Source organism: Coregonus clupeaformis, chromosome 20 (assembly GCF_020615455.1).
Source record: "Coregonus clupeaformis isolate EN_2021a chromosome 20, ASM2061545v1, whole genome shotgun sequence".
NCBI lineage: Eukaryota > Metazoa > Chordata > Actinopteri > Salmoniformes > Salmonidae > Coregonus > Coregonus clupeaformis.
In genome coordinates this window covers 53,561,519-53,582,232 of record NC_059211.1, presented here as the reverse complement: position 1 = coordinate 53,582,232, position 20,714 = coordinate 53,561,519, and the positions used below count along the sequence as shown (strand labels likewise).

Sequence of the window (20,714 nt, the reverse complement as noted above, 5' to 3'; positions counted from 1 at the left end):
AATACAGTACATTAAACTGTACTATAATCTACTGTTCTGGACTGTTGTAATATACTGTACATGAACTATACTTTTCTTTACATTACTGTAATGTACTCTGATGTGCTGTACTTTGCTGTCCAAACTTGTGAAACATACAGTGAGGGAAAAAAGTATTTGATCCCCTGCTGATTTTGTACGTTTGCCCACTGACAAAGAAATGATCAGTCTATAATTTTAACGGTAGATTTATTTGAACAGTGAGAGACAGAATAACAACAAAAAAATCCAGAAAAATGCATGTCAAAAATGTTATACATTTATTTGCATTTTAATTAGGGAAATAAGTATTTGACCCCCTCTCAATCAGAAAGATTTCTGGCTCCCAGGTGTCTTTTATACAGGTAACGAGCTGAGATTAGGAGCACACTCTTAAAGGGAGTGCTCCTAATCTCAGTTTGTTACTTGTATAAAAGACACCTGTCCACAGAAGCAATCAATCAATCAGATTCCAAACTCTCCACCATGGCCAAGACCAAAGAGCTCTCCAAGGATGTCAGGGACAAGATTGTAGACCTACACAAGGATGGAATGGGCTACAAGACCATCGCCAAGCAGCTTGGTGAGAAGGTGACAACAGTTAGTGTGATTATTCGCAAATGGAAGAAACACAAAATAACTGTCAATCTCCCTCGGCCTGGGGCTCCATGCAAGATCTCACCTCGTGGAGTTGCAATGATCATGAGAACGGTGAGGAATCAGCCCAGAACTACACGGGAGGATCTTGTCAATGATCTCAAGGCAGCTGGGACCATAGTCACCAAGAAAACAATTTGTAACACACTACGCCGTGAAGGACTGAAATCCTGCAGCGCCCGCAAGGTCCCCCTGCTCAAGAAAGCACATATACATGCCCGTGTGAAGTTTGCCAATGAACATCTGAATGATTCAGAGGAGAACTGGGTGAAAGTGTTGTGGTCAGATGAGACCAAAATGGAGCTCTTTGGCATCAACTCAACTCGGCGTGTTTGGAGGAAGAGGAATGCTGCCTATGACCCCAAGAACACCATCCCCACCGTCAAACATGGAGGTGGAAACATTATGCTTTGGGGGTGTTTTTCTGCTAAGGGGACAGGCCAACTTCACCTCATCAAAGGGACGATGGACGGGGCCATGTACCGTCAAATCTTGGGTGAGAACCTCCTTCCCTCAGCCAGGGCATTGAAAATGTGTCGTGGATGGGTATTCCAGCATGACAATGACCCAAAACACACGGCCAAGGCAACAAAGGAGTGCCTCAAGAAGAAGCACATTCTCAAGAAGAAGTACATTAAGGTCCTGGAGTGGCCTAGCCAGTCACCAGACCTTAATCCCATAGATTGGACATGGAGGGAGCTGAAGGTTCGAGTTGCCAAACATCAGCCTCGAAACCGTAATGACTTGGAGAAGATCTGCAAAGAGGAGTGGAACAAAATCCCTCCTGAGATGTGTGCAAACCTGGTGGCCAACTACAAGAAACGTCTGACCTCTGTGATTGCCAACAAGGGTTTTGCCACCAAGTACTAAGTCATGTTTTGCAGAGGGGTCAAATACTTATTTCCCTCATTAAAATGCAAATCAATTTATAACATTTTTGACATGCGTTTTTCTGGATTTTGTTGTTGTTATTCTGTCTCTCACTGTTCAAATAAACCTACCTTTAAAATTATAGACTGATCATGTCTTTGTCAGTGGGCAAATGTACAAAATCAGCAGGGGATCAAATACTTTTTTCCCTCACTGTACACTACCGTTCAAAAGTTTGGGGTCACTTAGAAATGTCCTTGTTTTCGAAAGAAAAGGTATTTTTTTGTCCATTAAAATAACATAAAATTGATCAGAAATACAGTGTAGACATTGTTAATGTTGTAAATGGCTATTGTAGCTGGAAACGGCTGATTTTTAATGGAATATCTACATAGGCGTATAGAGGCCCATTATCAGCAACCATCAGTCCTGTGTTCCAATGGCATGTTGTGTTTGCTAATCCAAGTTTGTCATTTTAAAAGGCTAATTAATCATTAGAAAACCGTTTTGCAATTACGTTAGCACAGTGTAGATGTCTATGATTGGTTCATATTTGGTCCGGTCAAATGTTTGGGCTAAATCAAGATCGGTCCGGACAGGACACACCCAAGAAATACCCACATCAAACCACACCCCAAAGCCAACTCACGTTTGGCTTCTGTCGTGGGCTGCCAGCATTTCTTGACAAGCAAGCCAAATAAACAAAGCCAAATAAGCAGGTGAAGTTCCCCGTCAACCTTTTACTGCAGTGGGTTGAATCAGGGTCACACAGAGTGTTTCTTGGTAGTCTTAAACAAATCTACTTTGAAACAAAACTATACACCTCACACACATGGTTATGGGCTTTAAAAAAGAAGACAACTGTACCATGTCAGATATAGAGTTGAAATTTATTACATTTTGAGTTTGTTTATATACATCACAGAAGACTGAAATATAACAAAACCGTTTGACATAGAAACACCGGATTTCCAGCGGGTTTTTAAAATAATGTTGATTAATGTTGAGAAATATTAATAACATTCCACCCATGGAGGCCACTAGGTCATTTGACTGCAGGTAGATTCTACAGCTAATTTCCTGCAATTCTACACATTTTGCCATAGGGTGGAGAGAAATGTTTGCAGTTTTTTAATATGATATCAGTCGAGAGTAACTAACAAAATCAATGGGGCGGTAATTCGACCATGATTACTACAAGTTTAGGTAGCTGGTTAGACTAACTTACCAATCGAAAATATTTTAGCCGACATGGGCTAATTGAGTGACTTCCAATGACTGACATAACATGAAAAGACTGCTGATGCACAACCAAATTTCGAAATTGCACCTTGTGTATTCTACTATTCTAACTCTCAACATTAAGTTGAGACCCTGAATGAGATCTGCGGGCCTGCCCATCCCTGATATAGAACAAGACAAAAACAGCAATGCCTCTCCAATGGGCCTGAAAAATGGTCTTAGGCACCTGTATGTATTTATTTATACCATAAATAGCCATTCTTCTGAAAAAGTGTAAAGTAATTGCGAAAGAGGACCAGAACCTATGATATGAATTTAAAAAATAAAAAAATAAAAAATATGTTTAAAAAAATATAATATAATAATCAAGGATTTGGGGTAATAAGGTTCTATCTGCAAAATGTATGGTTTTGAGATAGAGTATTTTTAAAGTCCCAGATCTTAGAACTGCTTTGTGATGTCTTCCTCTTTCATGATTCAAAAAGTACATCACCTTACATACAATTTTTTTTTATTGACAACCCAGCATTGTGTGATTGGATTGCAGATAGAACCGTATAGCACCAAGTTCAAAGGTGTCTGCGCAGATAGAACTTTCTGGTTTATATTGTTTTTAATCGTAAATTTACTTTTTCACAAATCTGACATATCTCAAGTGAAGGACCTCTAAAATAGCAACTCTATGTGAATAATTATTTTTAACAAAATGCCAGTTAGAACCTTATAGTCCCGAGGTCTCGAGTTGTTGGTACGTAGGTATGTGTGGTTTATCTACAAAGGAAAGGTACAAATAATAGCACGCAATAATGTGCATAATTAATTGGCTGTTAACTTGTATAATATGAATATCAATGCAATGACAATATACAAATACAATGTAAATGAGTAAAACTATACATAAATATAGCAGCAACACAACAAATCTAATGGCAAAGAGGTTGAAATAGCATGTGGCATAGAAGGCCAAAGCTAGAGTAGTCTAGCGGTGGCTACATAGCATAGCATATGGCAGGCAAACAAACAATATAAAGCTCATGAAAAGTATTCACGCAGCAATACAATAGCCATAAAAAACAGGCCTTTATTAGCATAATATAAGAAAACGCTTAAAAGGTGTGAACAGTGATTCAAATCTGTCAATTAGCAACTACATGTAACAGAAAAAAACTGATCAATTATTCAAAATGGCTACTTGACTTGATATTGGTACCATACAGATAGTTAGAGGACGAAACATTGTATACAGTATGTCCCATTACGGCGTCTTAGTTTTCTAGAATCAATGCTCATTTATACTCCTGTTTTAGTAGGGTCTGCTCTTTGCACAAATTGAGGAGACATAAAAAGGTTATTAAGGGTTAAGGTTCTCCTCTATTGCAGTAAAATAATGTCTCAAAGCATTTTGGTGTCCATATGACCGGTTCTGTTGGACCAAAAATCTAATGCAAATAGTGAGTTGAAACTGCTTGTTGTCAGAGAGGAAGTGATCTTTCGTCTTTGTTGTTGTGAGTGACAGGGGCTTGTTGTCTGTGTGCGAGTGGGAAGGTGCACAGTGCACCCAGCACAGAAGGAGCGAAGGAGACGAGACCAAAAAGACAAACACTCATAAAAAATTACTTGCTTCTTGTGATACAGGAACATTGCGCTAAAACATTAATTTGAATTAATCTAATTAATCCGATATATCGCTCAGCCCTACTTGAAGTGAGTTGGTAAACAAACTGAAAGGTTGCATACTGCCACCTATAGTGTGTTGTTTTAACAGGTATAAAGCCAAGGTTGGTGATTTACTCCCACCTGCAGTTATGGAATATTTTCTCAAGAGTAAAATTAGGGGTTCACAGCAAAGCGGTGAAACCTATTGTTATTTTTAGATTTGTTTCTTTCTTGACATGGTCAAATAATTCAAGCATAAATTGTTACATTTTTTCTAATTTGGCAGACATATCCCTCATATCCGCTGCCCCGTTTGACCTAGAGACTTGAAACTTTCTACGTAGGTGTCGTTTCTCATGCTAAACAATTTGCCTTAAGAACCCATAAGATCCGTCAGGATAGATTTCCCTCCCTCTTGGAAATTTTGGAGAACACGGTACATCTCTTAACTTAGGTTGAGAAAAGCTAAGGGATTGGTTTGGAGATGTGTGAGTAAATAAATTATGTGTCCGTCCATTTAAATCCTTTGTAAATGCACTTCACAATGGCCTATCAACTTAAAACTTTTTAGGGTCATCAAAGACATTACCATGAAGAACCATGTTAAGTTTGACATTTATATCTTAAACAATAAGGAAACTATTAACAATTAACTATGTAACACTGATCATAAAAAAAATATTCTCATGGCCTTAAAGTCAGATTCACTCCAATGATTCACTCCAATAGTCCCTAAAGAGTTAACATTGATGCATTCAAAGATATCCACACTATACCAGTAGATTCATATTAGCACATACGTTAATATGCTGAAATATGCTAAAAATACTTTAAGCATGCTTTCCCGTGTGAGCTCACTGCCTCAATAATATCTGGCATGCTCACAAGAAAGAAGGAACAGCTGTCGCCTTCCCACTTGCTCCACCCACCCCGACCAGAAAAAAATGAGCCAGTGAGATATCTCCTTTCCCTACAGTCTCTGGGGCACCCCCTTCCGTGGGGTGGGGGCAATAAGTAGACCAGAGTGGCTCCGCCCTGATCAGAAAAAATTAGGGAGTGGGATTTCTCGCTTTCTATATCGTCTCTGCCCGAATAGAAAGGAGGTGCCCTCAAACCAGCCTGTTTTTGTCCCTGGCCATAGAGCTGGTTAGAGGTCACACCTGCCACGAGTGCCTTCTCCCACTTATACCCCACAGACTACAGAACTCTTAACAATTTCCATTCTAGTGTACATTCTATCTTTGTAATTATAAGCCTACATTCTATCCAGTTTATGATGAATGAAGCTTGTGCTCGACAAACTGCATAATACAGTACAGTGTAATAAATAACAGTATCGACAATACAAAAACAAGCAATCTAGTAATTGATATCCTGATGGACAGTATACCTTTGCTTGGTCCCAGATCTGTTTGTGCTATCATTCCACTCCTTGCCACTCCATGTCATGCAAAACATTATGAGTACAAGCAGTCGAATATTAGCACAAATAAATGACTGTATATATGAATGGACAAAGCCATCGATCACATGACACCATTCATTCCTACATGAAGATGAAATAGCGCATTGACCACGAAGATTTACATTTTTCCATTCACTATAATGGGGATCCTGTTTTCTGCTAATAATGCCTGCAGAACCGCAGTCAGCCATGAACTTCCGTGGCTTCAATGAGAGGGGCTGTTGTTCTCCCCTGGCACAAACAGACTGGTACCAGGGCTAAGTATACCTTGCCTGTGACTAATTATATTGTTAAGAACCATTTAATTACAACACAAAGCCATATTTCCTTCTGTCATAAAGTAACACAGACATAATACTCAAAAACATACACCCATGAATATCACAACTGTTCCCTTGAACGAACTAAGGGTTAGTGCTTAGAGTTTGATCATGATAAGCTAAGTATACAGTAAAATCTAGTATTTTGTTAGACTATGATTGTCAGATTAAGACAAAATTGGCATTTTCTTTTTGCACAGACATGTAAGTTGGCTTGTCCAAGCCAGAATGGCCCATAGGGCAGGAGCCAATCTCCTGTTTATCGAGTGTGAGGCAGCTTGATGTACAAGTACACCCCCTGGACAGGACGCTAGTGTATCGCAGGGCCTTTTGCACAGATACTGTAAAGCATTTCACTCAGCCTTAATTTTGTCTCTGATATCAGAAGGCAAGGTTTCAAACAAGACGTCCTCCACCACTAGGCCGCCACGCTTCAACGCCCGGCAGAACCGCAGCTCTGGAGGCAGGAGCTCAAAATGGTTGCCCTTCAGTTCCAGGTGTGTCAATAGAACCAGGTATGAGATCTTTGGTGAGAGCAACGACAGCATATTCTTGCCCAGCTTGAGGGTTTTGAGCTTCTTGCAAAAGAAGAGCTCGTCTGGAAGGTTCTCGATCTTGTTGCACGTGACAGAGAAATACTGAAGACTCTGTAGGACGCCGATCTCCGGCGGAATGAACCGGATGTCGTTGTTGGACAGGTCCAGGTAACGAAGCTTGTTGCATAAGAACAGGTGCGGGGACAAGATCTCTATCTTGTTGTGGCTGAAGTAGAGGCGCTCCAGGCTTCCCAGCTTCTTGATGTGTTCTGGGATGTAGCAGATATTGTTGTGCCAGAGTTTCAGGCACGTCAGTTTGCGAAGGTGCTGGCAGCTGACTATCTCCTCAATGGAGTGCAGGTTGTTTTCCTTCAGATCCAACTCCTGTAGAGTTAAGAGTTAAATGTTTTTATTTTAAGTGGCATTCCACAATATTACAGCAATTGGCAATACATTTTTGCAACCCTAGTTTTGAGACACTGTATGCAATCATAGCAGCCAGTTACAGTAACTCATACCTGTAGGCTGACTACTCAGAGTTTTGAGACACTGTAGGCGATCATAGCAGGCACTCAAAGTACGGCATATCATACCTGTAGGTTCGTGAGGCTGAAGACAGCATGTGGGATGCGTTCCAGGTCACAGTGCACCAGCTCCAGTTCAGTCAGGTTCACCATCTTCTTCAGGTTGTTGAGCATCACCAGCTTGGTTCCATCATTGTAGATGTACAGCTTCTGCAGGTGGCTGGACACATCCACGATGGACTGGGGGATCTTTGTAAAGTTACTTTTGAGCGAGAGGATCTTCAGATGCTTCAGCTCCCTCAGGGACTCCAGAACCACATTCTTCGAAGAGTCAGGACTCAGTGAGCCAATGAGGTAGAGCTCCTCTAGATTCCGCAGGTGGTACAGCCAATGAGGCAGCTCCCTGCTGTCATCAAACTTCACCCTGAGCACCTTAGATAGAGATAGATGGATAGATGGATGGCTAGATATATAGATATTTTGTTAATCCCAGCCGGGAAATGTAATGTCAATAACAACAGCAGACAAAATACACATGGGTCGTTCCCAAAAATATGTGTGCCTTTTGAGTACCTTTGATATTTTAAGTAGAAATTGTGCACAAATGTGGAATTTTAAAAGCCTGTTATATTAAATGCCCCCACATGGAAAATTCGATAAACCCGGTTTTTAATATGGATATGTCGCTCTGTGTATCCTCTGTGACTTCTAGGAAGATTTTTAACCTTAACCCCCAAATGTTTTCACCATCATTGTAAAGCCCTAGTTATTTTGTTGCTTTGACAAAATCATTTCTGAAGATTATTATTTATTTTATGTTGTTAGTGATTCATTTTAAGGAAGAAAAAAAAACCTGTCCCTCATTTTACATCTTAAGGTCAACCCTGTTACGTGAACAGAACTCTCGTTTTAATATGGTGAAACTATTCCTTTAAAAAATAAATTCTAAAGAAATATTGAACATCAAATAGTCATATCAAAGCACGTGAGCTGGTTCTATTGTTTTTGGCAATTGTCTGGTGTTTTGTTGTGGAATACTGAGTGGGTCGAGCATAACACGTTTTGTTGTGTTGTTTGATGTAAGAAAACACTTTACAAAATAAAATGCAATATTATTCCCATACCATTATCACAGAGAATCAGACATATTATGTTACCCTCTGCTTATTGGCCACCTAGCTAATTCAAGCCTGTCTCAAAATACAACACTGCCCCTTTCAGACATAAAAAAAGCTCTTTATCTGACTCTTTACCTGACTTCAAAGATGGCTAGAAATGTTCACGTTTTGTGCTCTTGTAGGAAGCAATCACTCCCACATTTCTGACTACAAATTAGCTATAACTGGGCTAATAACTCACTAACTAGCAAAGAATATGAACAGATTTGCACACGTGGCTACATGCAGCTCTCGCTTTGATCTCAAAACAAGCGCATAATAATCACGACCACTCCAGTTCAAAGTGAATGGCACAAATCCATATATGTCAATGGCCCCATGTAGCTCAGTTGGTAGAGCATGGCGCTTGCAACGCCAGGGTTGTGGGTTCGTTTCCCACGGGGGGCCAGTATGAAAATGTATCCACTCACTAACTGTAAGTCGCTCTGGATAAGAGCTTCTGCTAAATGACTAAAATGTAAATGTAAAATGTCTATTTGCATATAGGCCTACAGCAACTCTGATTGGTTATGGAGCACCAGTCTGTGTAGAGTACTGGCCTGATTCGTGCCTGTCAATACAATAGAATCCTACTTCGATGCGCTCTGCTTACAACAAAATCGCTTGCATAGTTCGTTTTGTTTCGGTATGTTGCATTGAAAGTGGCTAATATTGCGTTGATTCGTTCACAATTCCCACAGTAAAGGGCAACGTTGACAGTGTTAACTAATGGGGAAAACTCTACAAAGTTGAGTGAAGTTCAATCTCGTGCTTCTCTGCGCAGGCTGATATTTCTTCTGCACGTCAGTCCCGTGGGAGCTGCCAGCAGCATAGAGGGAACATTGCTTGCAAGTTGCTGGTTTTGTTTGGTGGCCTTTCATTTGTTTTTTAGTCTTTAGTTTGGGCATACCTTTTGTATTTCTCCTTTTTGTACATATTTATGTTTCCTCACCATCTGAACAAATTATAAATCGCTAGGACTGGCTGACCAGGAGGTCAAGAGAGACAGAGTTGGCCCTGGACCAAAGTAAGGTTGCTGTCTCCCTGGGCATACAGTGCCTTGCAAAAGTATTCATTCCCCTTGGCATTTTTCCTATTTTGTTGCATTTCAACCTGTAATTGAAATTGATTTTTTTTGGGATTTCATGTAATGGACATACACAAAATATCTAAGTGTCACATTATCTGTCACATGATCTCAGTATATATACACCTGTTCTGCAACACCACTAAGCAAATGGCACCACCAAGCGAGCGGCACCATGAAGGCCAAGGAGCTCTCCAAACAGGTCAGGGACAAAGTTGTGGAGAAGTACAGATCAGGGTTGGGTTATAAAGAAATATCAGAAACTTTGAACATCCCACGGAGCACCATTAAATCCATTATAAAATAAATGGAAAGATTATGGCACCACAACAAACCTGCCAAGAGAGGGCCGCCCACCAAAACTCACGGACCAGGCAAAGGGGGAATTAATCAGAGAGGCAACAAAGAGACCAAAGATAACCCTGAAGGAGCTGCAAAGCTCCACAGCAGAGATTGGAGTATCTGTCCATAGGACCATTTTAAGTTGTACACTTTATGGAAGAGTGGCCAGAAAAAAGCCATTGCTTAAAGAAAATAATAAGCAAACACATTTGGTGTTCGCCAAAAGGAATGTGGGAGACTCCACAAACATATGGAAGAAGGTACTCTGGTCAGATGAGACTAAAATTGAGTTTTTTGGCCATCAAGGAAAACCCTATGTCTGGCGCAAACCCAACACCTCTCATCACCCCGAGAACACCATCCCCACAGTGAAGCATGGTGGTGGCAGCATCATGCTGTGGGGATGTTTTTCATTGGCAGGGGCTGGGAAACTGGTCAGAATTGAAGGAATGATGGATGGCGCTAAATACAGGGAAATTCATGAGAGAAACATGTTTCAATCTTCCAGAGATTTGAGACTGGGACGGAGGTTCACCTTCCAGCAGGACAATGACCATAAGCATACTGCTAAAGCAACACTTGAGTGGTTTAAGGGGAAACATTTAAATGTCTTGGAATGGCCTAATCAAAGCCCAGACCTCAATCCAATTGAGAATCTGTGGTATGACTTAAAGATTGCTGTACACCAGCGGAACCCATCCAACTTGAAGGAGCTGGAGCAGTTTTGCCTTGAAGAATGGGCAAAGATCCCAGTGGCTAGATGTGACACACTTATAAAGACATACCCCAAGAGACTTGCAGCTGTCATTGCTGCAAAAGGTGGCTCTACAAAGTATTGACATTCAACACCTAGGCGCATTTGCTGATTACTCACAGATGCACACATTCCTTCAGGTTACAGACCATGTACAGTGCCTTCAGAAAGTATTCACACCCCTTGACTTTTTCCACATTTTGTTGTGTTACAGCCTGAATATAAAATGTATTAAATTGAGATTTTTTTTGTCACTGGCATACACACAATACCCCATAATGTCAAAGTGAAATTATGTTCTAAATTAATAAAAAACTGAAAAGCTGAAATGTCTTGAGTCAATAAGTATGTATCCCCTTTGTTATGGCAAACCTTAATAAATTCAGGATAAAAAATTAGCATAACAAGTCACATAATAAGTTGCATGGACTCACACTGTGACTCACATAGTGCATGGACTCACATAGTGTTTAACATGATTTTCTAATGACTACCTCATCTCTGTACCCCACACTTACAATTATCTGTAAGGTCCCTCAGTCAAGCAGTGAATTTCAAACACAGATTCAACCAGAAAGACCAGGGAGGTTTTCCAATGCCTCACAAAGAAGGGCACCTATTGGTAAAAATAAAAAAGGCAGACATTAAATATCCCTTTGAGCATGGTGAAGTTATCAATTACACTTTGGATGGCGTATCAATACATCCAGTTACTACAAAGATACAGGCGTCCTTCCTAACTGAGTTGCCGGAGAGGAAGGAAACCGCTCAATGGTGACTTTAAAACAGTTACAGAGTTTAATGGCTGTAATTGGAGAAAACTGAGGATGGTTCAACAACATTGTAGTTACTCCACAATACTAACCTAATTCACAGAGTGAAAAGAAGTAAGCCTGTACAGAATACAAATATTCCAAAACATGCATCCTGTTTGCAACAAGGCATTAAAGTAATACTGCAAAAAATGTGGCAAAGCAATTCACTTTTTTATATTTGGGGCAAATCCAATGCAACACATTACTGAGTACCACTCTCCATGTTTTCAAGCAGAGTGGTGGCTGCATCATGTTATGGGTATGTTTGTAATCGTTAAAGACTGGGGAGTTTTTCAGGATAAAAAAGAAACAGAGTGGAGCTAAGCACAGGCACTGGGAGATTAATTCACCTTTCAGCAGGACAATAACCTAAAACACAAGGCCACACCTACACTATAGTTGCTTACCAATAAGACAGTGAATGTTCCTCAGTGCCCGAGTTACAGTTTTTGCTTAAAAATCTATGGCAAGACCTGAAAATGGTTGTCTAGCAATGACCAACAACCAATTTGACAGAGCTTGAATTTTGAAAAGAATAATGGACAAATGTTGCACAATCCAGATGTGAAATTGTCTTAGAGACTTACCCAGAAAGACTCACAGCCGTAATCGCTGCCAAAGGTGATTATAACATGTATTGACTCAGGGGGTTGAATACTTATCTAATCAAGATAGATTAGTGTTTTATTTTTCATTATTTATTTTAACAAATGTTATAATTTTTCTTCCATCACGACATTACAGAGTATTTAGTGTAGACCATTGACAAAATATGACAATTAAATCCATTTTAATCCCACTTTGTAACACAACAAAATGTGGAAAATATCAAGGGGTGTGAATACCTTTTTGAAGGCTCTGTAACTAGGCCTAGGACCTCTCGACAAAGCGAATGCATCAATATCCATAGGCTAGTTTTTGGGTTCATAACAATACTTGACTCCAAAAACACTACAGTAAATACTACAGTAATGTCAGCAAAAACACTACAGTCCACAAAACACTACAGTAATTACTATAGTATACACTACAGTATACTATAGTAAACTGTAAATACTACAATATACTACAGTCATGTCCACAACACTACAGTAAAACTACATTCCGCAAAAACACTACAGTGAAGGCTACTACTTTACTATGGTATTTTTTCATGTGGGCTGTTACTTTATTTGGCACTTAATAGGCACTTATTTTTCATTTAACCTCTTGAGATGGGAAAACTGTTTTTTTATTAAGTTGAACATTTGCTCTTTATGGCAGAATGTTACAATTAGGTGAAATCAAATGTGTTTTTAAGACCAAGTTATACTTCTCAAAACGCACCGAATTGGTGGAAATACCCACAAACTGTACGAGACATAAACAGATTATAGAATACAAAGTCAAGAGCCATAAAAAAACATGCCACACCAAAAGACTACCAGAATAGCATACCTTGAGTTTCTCCTTGAGGAAGAAAGTGGCTGTGGTGTGGATCTTTAAACAACACTGATACAGAGACAGCTCCTGGAGGTTTTCCAGCTGGGCGATGGAGGCTGGGATGGTTACGTTGTTGATGATCTCTAGCTTCAGGGACTGGAGCTCTGTCACCTCGAAGATGGTGTCCGGGAGCCCAGACAGCATGAAGAGCTGCAGCTCCAGTCTGTTGTTGTGGTTGGTCAGCAGTCTCTGACGTAGCTTCTCTGGTGTCCACTCGTGGTTCAGGTTTAGCTGTTTCAGTTTGTTCTCGCTGACCTCAGACAGGAACACTGCGAACCTGAGAGAGAGACAGAAAGAAAGAGAGAATAAGAAGATTACTTTATTGTCCAAAAAACTATGTAAAAGGATGTGCAACAGAAACTTGTCTTCTGTTTATTCAAATCAAATCAAATTATATTTGTCACATGCGCTGAATTCAACAGGTGTAGACCTTTCAGTGAAATGCTTACTTACGAGCCCTTAACCAACAATGCAGAGTATTTAAAAAGTAAGTTAGAAAAATGTGCTAAATAAACTAAAGGAAAAATAGTAACACAATAACCCCTTCGAAGGGTTGGAGCAGATGGCAGCCATACTACGGCATGTGAATGGTTTATTTTACAATTGGAGGCATTACATACTTATCAATAACAACGAAGAGCTGAATTATTTGAAACAATTTACAATTGTCTAATTTTAAAAAGAAAATCCGCACCTCTTGGAGTACAGTGGGTCGTACTGGTCGATCATGTGCAGCATGAAGGCAAAGTCATTCTTCACGTCTGGGATGTCATCGATTCCCGTTTCTTGCCGCACGTATTCAAAGGAGTACTCCTTCAGAGAGCGGTAGAAGAGCCAATAGGAAGTGTAGAGGCAGGTGAATCCGTACACAGCCACAAAGCACAGGTAACAGTATGACAACTTAGAGAACAGGTGGGCCATGGTGTGATTACAGGAGAAATGCTTATATCCCGTCATGTCCTGTATGTCCACACTGCACTTCACTGTGAACTGCACCTCAGAGACTAAAGCACTATTATACGCGATGATGAGGAGGAACTTGAACACCTTGAGAACAGTCTGGCGAACATACATAACATAGAGGATGTCCCCCTCCTCGACGTGCAGGCGGAACTTCTTCACCTTCTCAAACAGAGCTTTGGCTTGTTCTCCTTCCTTCTTATCCAGGGCGCTGGCTGTGGGCTTGTCCACTACGATCTTCTCTGGGATGGATTTGAGGGACTGGGTCTTCTCCAGGTTGTCCAGGTTCCCCTCTACAGACACGTTAAGGATCGCTCTACTGGCTCTGCTCTTCTTGTTGTCCTTGAATTAATTCATGAATGAATGAATGAATGAATGAATGAATGCATTTTATTTAAAATATTTAAAATATATACAATATAGGGCCAGTTTCTGGGATACAGATTGAGCCTAGTCCAGGACAAAACATAATTTTACGCACGCACACAGTAAATACATACATACAGTACATACAAACACATACCAACAATACCTTCTCCTCTGGGTTCTCTCCAGACACCTCAGACAGAGCTCTGGTAGTCCAGGGGGAGTCAAAGCACTTTCCCAAGATGGAGATGAAATGCTCTATCTTAGAGCTGGAGCCTGGGAACTTGAACCAGAAGTTGCTACACACCATGAAGATGAGGGTGTGGATGAGGACCAGGTAAGGGAAGTACTTGGCGTACCAGTGCAGGGCTTTCTCGTAGCACATCTGGTTGATGAAGCTGTACTGCTGGAAGTCCAGGTTGGTTTTCCGGCCCATCATCTCGTGCACGTCCGGCGGCACAGCAGTTTTATTTGGTAAGAGTATTGTTTGGTTGGGCATGGACATTTTTTGGGGAAGGCAGATGATTTTGTCCTGCCTCACCTGAAATAAAACAAAGAACAAACAATAACTCAGCAAACCAAAATTGTTTCTGTGAAAGTTCCCAGAACATTCGTTAGGTTGCGACAAATGTTCTCATAACACAAAAACTGTCCAGTTGTGCTGATTATACAATGTTTGTATAAAACATTTGCCTGATGTTGCAAGAATGTTGACAGAACGTTGCTCTCACATTTTGTTGCAGCAGTATGTTCTAAAACATTACTGGTACATTGTGTTATTACATTACCTGGAAACCTAATGAGCACGTTTGGGGAATGTTCTGTGGTGCTTGTTACAAATGTTGTGCACAACATTTTAGTGAATGTTAGGAGAATATTCCAAGGATATTTCATTTTGTTTTTAATCTGAAAGAAAAATACATTTTGCTATCAAAAACATTCCTTAAATGTTCTTGGGATGTTATCATCCTAATGTTAGATAAAACCCTAACTAGAACTTCATGGGAACCTTAACTAATGTTATTGGAATGTTCCCGGTTTGCTGGGAAGAATCAAGCAAGCAACACAGCAACATCAAAACTTAAAACTTGAAACTAGTCTATTACATAAAGTTAGTTAGATACAGTGATAATACAAACAACGGGGGGAATATCTGATGATCTGGCCTGGTTTCCCAAAAGTTCATCATTAGAACCTCTGTAGGAGCATCGCTAAATCTCTGAGCTGTTTCCAAAAACCATAGTTACTAAAGTTGCACTTGAAAACACTTGTTATTTACAGACTGCCTCAGATCACTTGTAGAACAGCTAAGTGCATTGTTAGATGCTTTTTTGCCCTTCTTCAACACTTTATTCACAGAAGACTTCCGCTAAACATAGGATCAAGATGTTTATCTGTCTGAAAGTGATGCTGATAACTTAAATTGTTACAAACAAGTGAAGGATACAAATATGCTTCAAATGAAAGCCGAGATGACTGCAATAAAATATAAATAGGCTAAATGGGCCTATATATTTCAATCATATTGAAATAAATTCTACAGTATGTTCAATCAATTTAGTTTTATTTTGATAATAGGCTATTGTTTGTAATTTGACTCAATATATTGCATGTGTAACAACAGGTGCACGATGATGTCCCCAATCGGTAATTTAGTACATTATTATTGGGTAAGCATTATAAGCCACCTGAATATTTGAAGCCATAGGTGGTAATATCTCTAGGAGCTGATCCGTCATCAGTATTGTGGTGTAATTCTAATGTTAAGGTAAGATTTGAATGGAGAAAGATGATCCGAGAGCAGCGCTGCTTTTCGTTTGATCTTATCAGTATCGACACATGGTCTAACGACACATTTAGCGAACGTTTCCTCTACGTGGTGTTTTGGGAAACGCATGTTACATCTTTGACTGTTGAAGGAATGATGCACCATTATAACACTAGTAAGCCTAAGTTCCATTGCTATCGGGAAACCTTGCCCTGTCTCAATTTCTGCTCTGACTTCACTGGTAAACATGTGACTCAGACAGGAAATAACCAATTAGTGCTTTAACAAATCGCAGACTGAAGAGGGAGACACTCACTCTAATGCCATGCAATACTGTACCAGAAAATAATTTGTTATGCTTTTTATAACACGTAAAACAATATATATGTTTTACTATTTATATAGATGAATCATGGACCCAAGTTGTGGTGATGTATTTACAGTGAGAAAAAATAGATATCATTTTTTTCTTCTTCAGCTTCGTAAAGATGTACTTTTCTTGCTATGATCCAGACCAGTGACATGGTTTATGGGGCAGAGGAAATTAGGCTCATGGTTGTGCTCAGGGGTGCGCTGCAGCAGTACAGGGCAGGACAGGAGAAACGCAGTCAGACTTGCTGAGTAGTCTCTCGAGAGAGGATCAGCAGAATTATATCTCTCTATATATCCTCTCTCTCTCTGAACCTCTCCTCTTGCTCTCTCACTCTCCCTATCTCTCTCACTCTCTCCTCTCTCACTCTTTCTCCTGCTCTGTCTCTCTCTGCCCTCCCAACTCCTCTCCCTATATGCAGTAGCTAGTGTGTAGAGCTATTCATTGGCTTCTATCTGTTAAAATGTCCCTTTGGTAGAGCCAGTGTTAATCTTCACAAATCTAAACTCAGACACACAGTCCCATAAAGCCAGGAAATGTATTAATTTGAGCTAGTACACTGCTTTGCTTTGACAAGGCTGCAGTTCGCCCATATAAACTAATGGAAGTCATCAGATGGGTGGTGTTTTGACAACCTAGTCCCAGGGCAGTTCGTAGGATTTGGTAAGTGAATCTGTTCCCTCCATTTACTATGATATATTACGTTAGATTTCATTATGAATGGAATAGCGATCGTACAATTTAATACGAATTTGAGGACGTATAGTATCATACGTCTTACCCGGTCGTACAATAGCATACGAATTGGATGATTTAATGTAACATACATCTTGGAGTATGTATAGTATCATACGTCTTTCTCTGAGACCAGGTTGCTTGTTGTGTCCTAACAACAAAGGAGAGTTGCAGGTAGAATTTACATTGGTGTTTAGGAGAAATAACGACAAAGGTTAGGATAATTTATGCAGCAGGTTAGGTAAATTGGGTTATGGTTAGAGGGTTAGGGGAAGCTTAAATGCTAGTTGTCCCTGACGTGGCTCGAACGCGCAACCTTTCAATTGCTAGACGGTTGTGGTATACGCCCACCCATCCTCCCTGACCAACTTCCCTACTGTTGTTTTCTGTCTAAAGTAACTAACCTTTAGTGCATATCACATGTCTTCGAGGTGCTCAGAAATACGTATAGTATGTTTCATATGGCTCTGACGCCAGGCTGGTTTTGAAATTGCCCACAATTAACAAACAGTGAAAGCACCTATTCTAAACACTCATTCTGTCTTTTTGTAGAGATCCTTCCCCTCAGCTCAAGTGGACAACAGGGGATATTCCTACCCTAATAAATAGTTCCTATCAATGGTGTTTGGGGGTTTCAAAAAATAATTAGTCATAATCTACAGGGGTTTATATATAGATGGAGCCCTTATGGGCACTGGTCAAAAGTAGGCCACTACATAGGGAATAGGGTTCATTTGGGATGCAGCCCAGAATCAGCAGATCGAACTCCACCATCTTCAATTGGTCAGAGTGGTGAAGAGAAGTGAAGTGACAGGTCATGGGCTGCTGGAATCATGACTATGTCCCAAATGGCCTCCTATTCTGTATTTATTGCACTACTTTTGACCAGTGCACTATAGGGAATAGGGTGCCATTTTGGACAAGTCCCATTTGTTTATGAAGAGGGGGTGGGGCAGGCAGGGGGCCATTTTTGGTGCACGGTGCAGTGTGTGTGTTTCCCATGTGTTCCCCATGTGTTTATGAAGAGGGGGGTGGGGCAGGTGGGGGGCCATTTTTGGTGTGTGGTGTGTGTGTTTCTGTATGTCTGTGTGTGGAGTGCAGGAATGTCTTTCCCTTCCGCTGGTAAACTCCCGTCAGATTGCAGCTTACATTAACCTAACCTTGTCCCCAGGCTCGAATTGATGGGACTTTGAAATGTTTTGAAAATCACCCATCAAAAGAAATGTTCACAGCGACCATATTATTTTTGCAGAGACCAATTCATTCTTAGTTCAGGCATATAAAGTTTATATTTGAAAACTTTCTGATTTCCCAAACTCACTTCCTTGTTTAGCCCATTACTTGCTATGCTAGCGCATTGAAATCCACAAAGAGGGGGAGATGCTGGATGGTGCAGGAGTGAAAGATCAGCCAATTAAAACCTGCAGATGTTTACTCCGCTCCTACCATTGACTGCCATTCAAGTAGCGTTCTGAGGTGCTCTGAAACCAGACGTCTCGACAGAGAGAGAGCGAGATTAACATGAACCCAACATTGGGTTGTTTGTCACTGCAGGACAGGCCACACTAAAGTTCTAGAGCTGTGTCCCTAATTACTTTAACATTTATTTTAATATCTGCTATTCAGCAAGTCACTTTAAAGACTTGATTCAAGCATTTCAACATATCTTTAATTATATCTAGGTGGTAGTAGCAGATAAAGTAAACATAATATATGCTATAAAAACATGACTGTACTGTACACAGAAAACAAGGCAGACTATGTGAACTACAAGAGTAAAACTTAAAATTACATAATTACAACCAGAAATCTGAAACATAACATAATTTCAACCAGTCTTGCCCTCTGGGTATAGGCTTATGCTACAAAATGTTTAGAATATGTATGCACCTCATAGAAACAATTGCTTGTTCATAGATACTCAGGCTTTTTATGGAAGAGATTTTGAAGCTGTTTGATGCTACTGACCTGTAGGGTGCATCCGAACACCCCGATCATTAGCATGACCACAGAGAGGTAGTCTGTGAACACATCCCACCAGGGCTTCAGAACCCGGAACTGTGGCTGCTGCTCTGAGAACTGCCGGAACTCCGTCACAGGAATCATGGCTCCTGCTGGGACAGAGATGACATTGGGATTGTTTGCAAACAATGTATTTGTGAACAAACAATGTATAGCTTCAAAATACACTGCTCAAAAAAATAAAGGGAACACTTAAACAACACAATGTAACTCCAAGTCAATCACACTTCTGTGAAATCAAACTGTCCACTTAGGAAGCAACACTGATTGACAATAAATTTCACATGCTGTTGTGCAAATGGAATAGACAACAGGTGGAAATTATAGGCAATTAGCAAGACACCCCCAATAAAGGACTGATTTTGCAGGTGGTGACCACAGACCACTTCTCAGTTCCTATGCTTCCTGGCTGATGTTTTGGTCACTTTTGAATGCTGGCGGTGCTTTCACTCTAGTGGTAGCATGAGACGGAGTCTACAACCCACACAAGTGGCTCAGGTAGCGCAGCTCATCCAGGATGGCACATCAATGCGAGCTGTGGCAAGAAGGTTTGCTGTGTCTGTCAACGTAGTGTCCAGAGCATGGAGGCGCTACCAGGAGACAGGCCAGTACATCAGGAGATGTGGAGGAGGCCGTAGGAGGGCAACAACCCAGCAGCAGGACTGCTACCTCCGCCTTTGTGCAAGGAGGAGCACTGCCAGAGCCCTGCAAAATGACCTCCAGCAGGCCACAAATGTGTATGTGCCTGCTTAAACGGTCAGAAACAGACTCCATGAGGGTGGTATGAGGGCCCGACGTCCACAGGTGGGGGTTGTGCTTACAGCCCAACACCGTGCAGGACGTTTGGCATTTGCCAGAGAACACCAAGATTGGCAAATTTGCCACTGGCGCCCTGTGCTCTTCACAGATGAAAGCAGGTTCACACTGAGCACATGTGACAGACGTGACAGAGTCTGGAGACGCCGTGGAGAACGTTCTGCTGCCTGCAACATCCTCCAGCATGACCGGTTTGGCGGTGGGTCAGTCATGGTGTGGGGTGGCATTTCTTTGGGGGGCCGCAAAGCCCTCCATGTTCTCGCCAGAGGTAGCCTGACTGCCATTAGGTACCGAGATGAGATCCTCAGACCCCTTGTGAGACCATATGCTGGTGCGGTTGACCCTGGGTTCCTCCTAATGCAAGACAATGCTAGACCTCATGTGGCTGGAGTGTGTCAGCAGTTCCTGCAAGAGGAAGGCATTGATGCTATGGACTGGCCCGCCCGTTCCCCAGACCTGAATCCAATTGAGCACATCTGGGACATCATGTCTCGCTCCATCCACCAACGCCACATTGCACCACAGACTGTCCATGAGTTGTCGGATGCTTTAGTCCAGGTCTGGGAGGAGATCCCTCAGGAGACCATCCGCCACCTCATCAGGAGCATGCCCAGGCGTTGTAGGGAGGTCATACAGGCACGTGGAGGCCACACACACTACTGAGCCTCATTTTGACTTGTTTTAAGGACATTACATCAAAGTTGGATCAGCCTGTAGTGTGGTTTTCCACTTTAATTTTGAGGGTGACTCCA

The 20,714-nt window shown here is 41.1% G+C and overlaps 1 protein-coding gene across 2 annotated transcripts; it reads right to left on the bottom strand.

Annotated features, from left to right (window-relative positions):
- Positions 1-2,455: 2,455 nt before the first annotated feature.
- LOC121533929 (volume-regulated anion channel subunit LRRC8C-like) lies at positions 2,456-19,232 on the bottom strand. Of its 2 annotated transcripts, none has more exons than XM_041840291.2 (6): positions 19,093-19,232; positions 14,409-14,792; positions 13,620-14,227; positions 12,881-13,202; positions 7,358-7,720; positions 2,456-7,148 (listed from the first exon to the last, which is right to left on the bottom strand). In XM_041840291.2, the coding sequence occupies exons 1-6, from the start codon at positions 19,228-19,230 to the stop codon at positions 6,582-6,584; spliced, it is 2,382 nt and encodes a 793-aa protein (XP_041696225.1). In that variant the 5' UTR covers positions 19,231-19,232; the 3' UTR covers positions 2,456-6,581. The 2 variants fall into 2 exon arrangements, with proteins under 2 accessions (XP_041696225.1, XP_041696226.1); XM_041840292.2 differs by having other exon boundaries at positions 14,418-14,792.
- Between the last annotated feature and the right edge of the window lie 1,482 nt (positions 19,233-20,714).

Coding starts and splice junctions, on each gene's coding strand:
- LOC121533929 (XM_041840291.2), bottom strand. CDS start 19,230: ATGATTCCTGTGACGGAGTTCCGGCAGTTCTCAGAGCAGCAGCCACAG. Junction 14,793..19,092: donor TGTTCGGATGCACCCTACAG/GTCAGTAGCATC, acceptor GTTTTATTTCAG/GTGAGGCAGGACAAAATCAT. Junction 7,149..7,357: donor TCAGCCTCACGAACCTACAG/GTATGATATGCC, acceptor TTAACTCTACAG/GAGTTGGATCTGAAGGAAAA.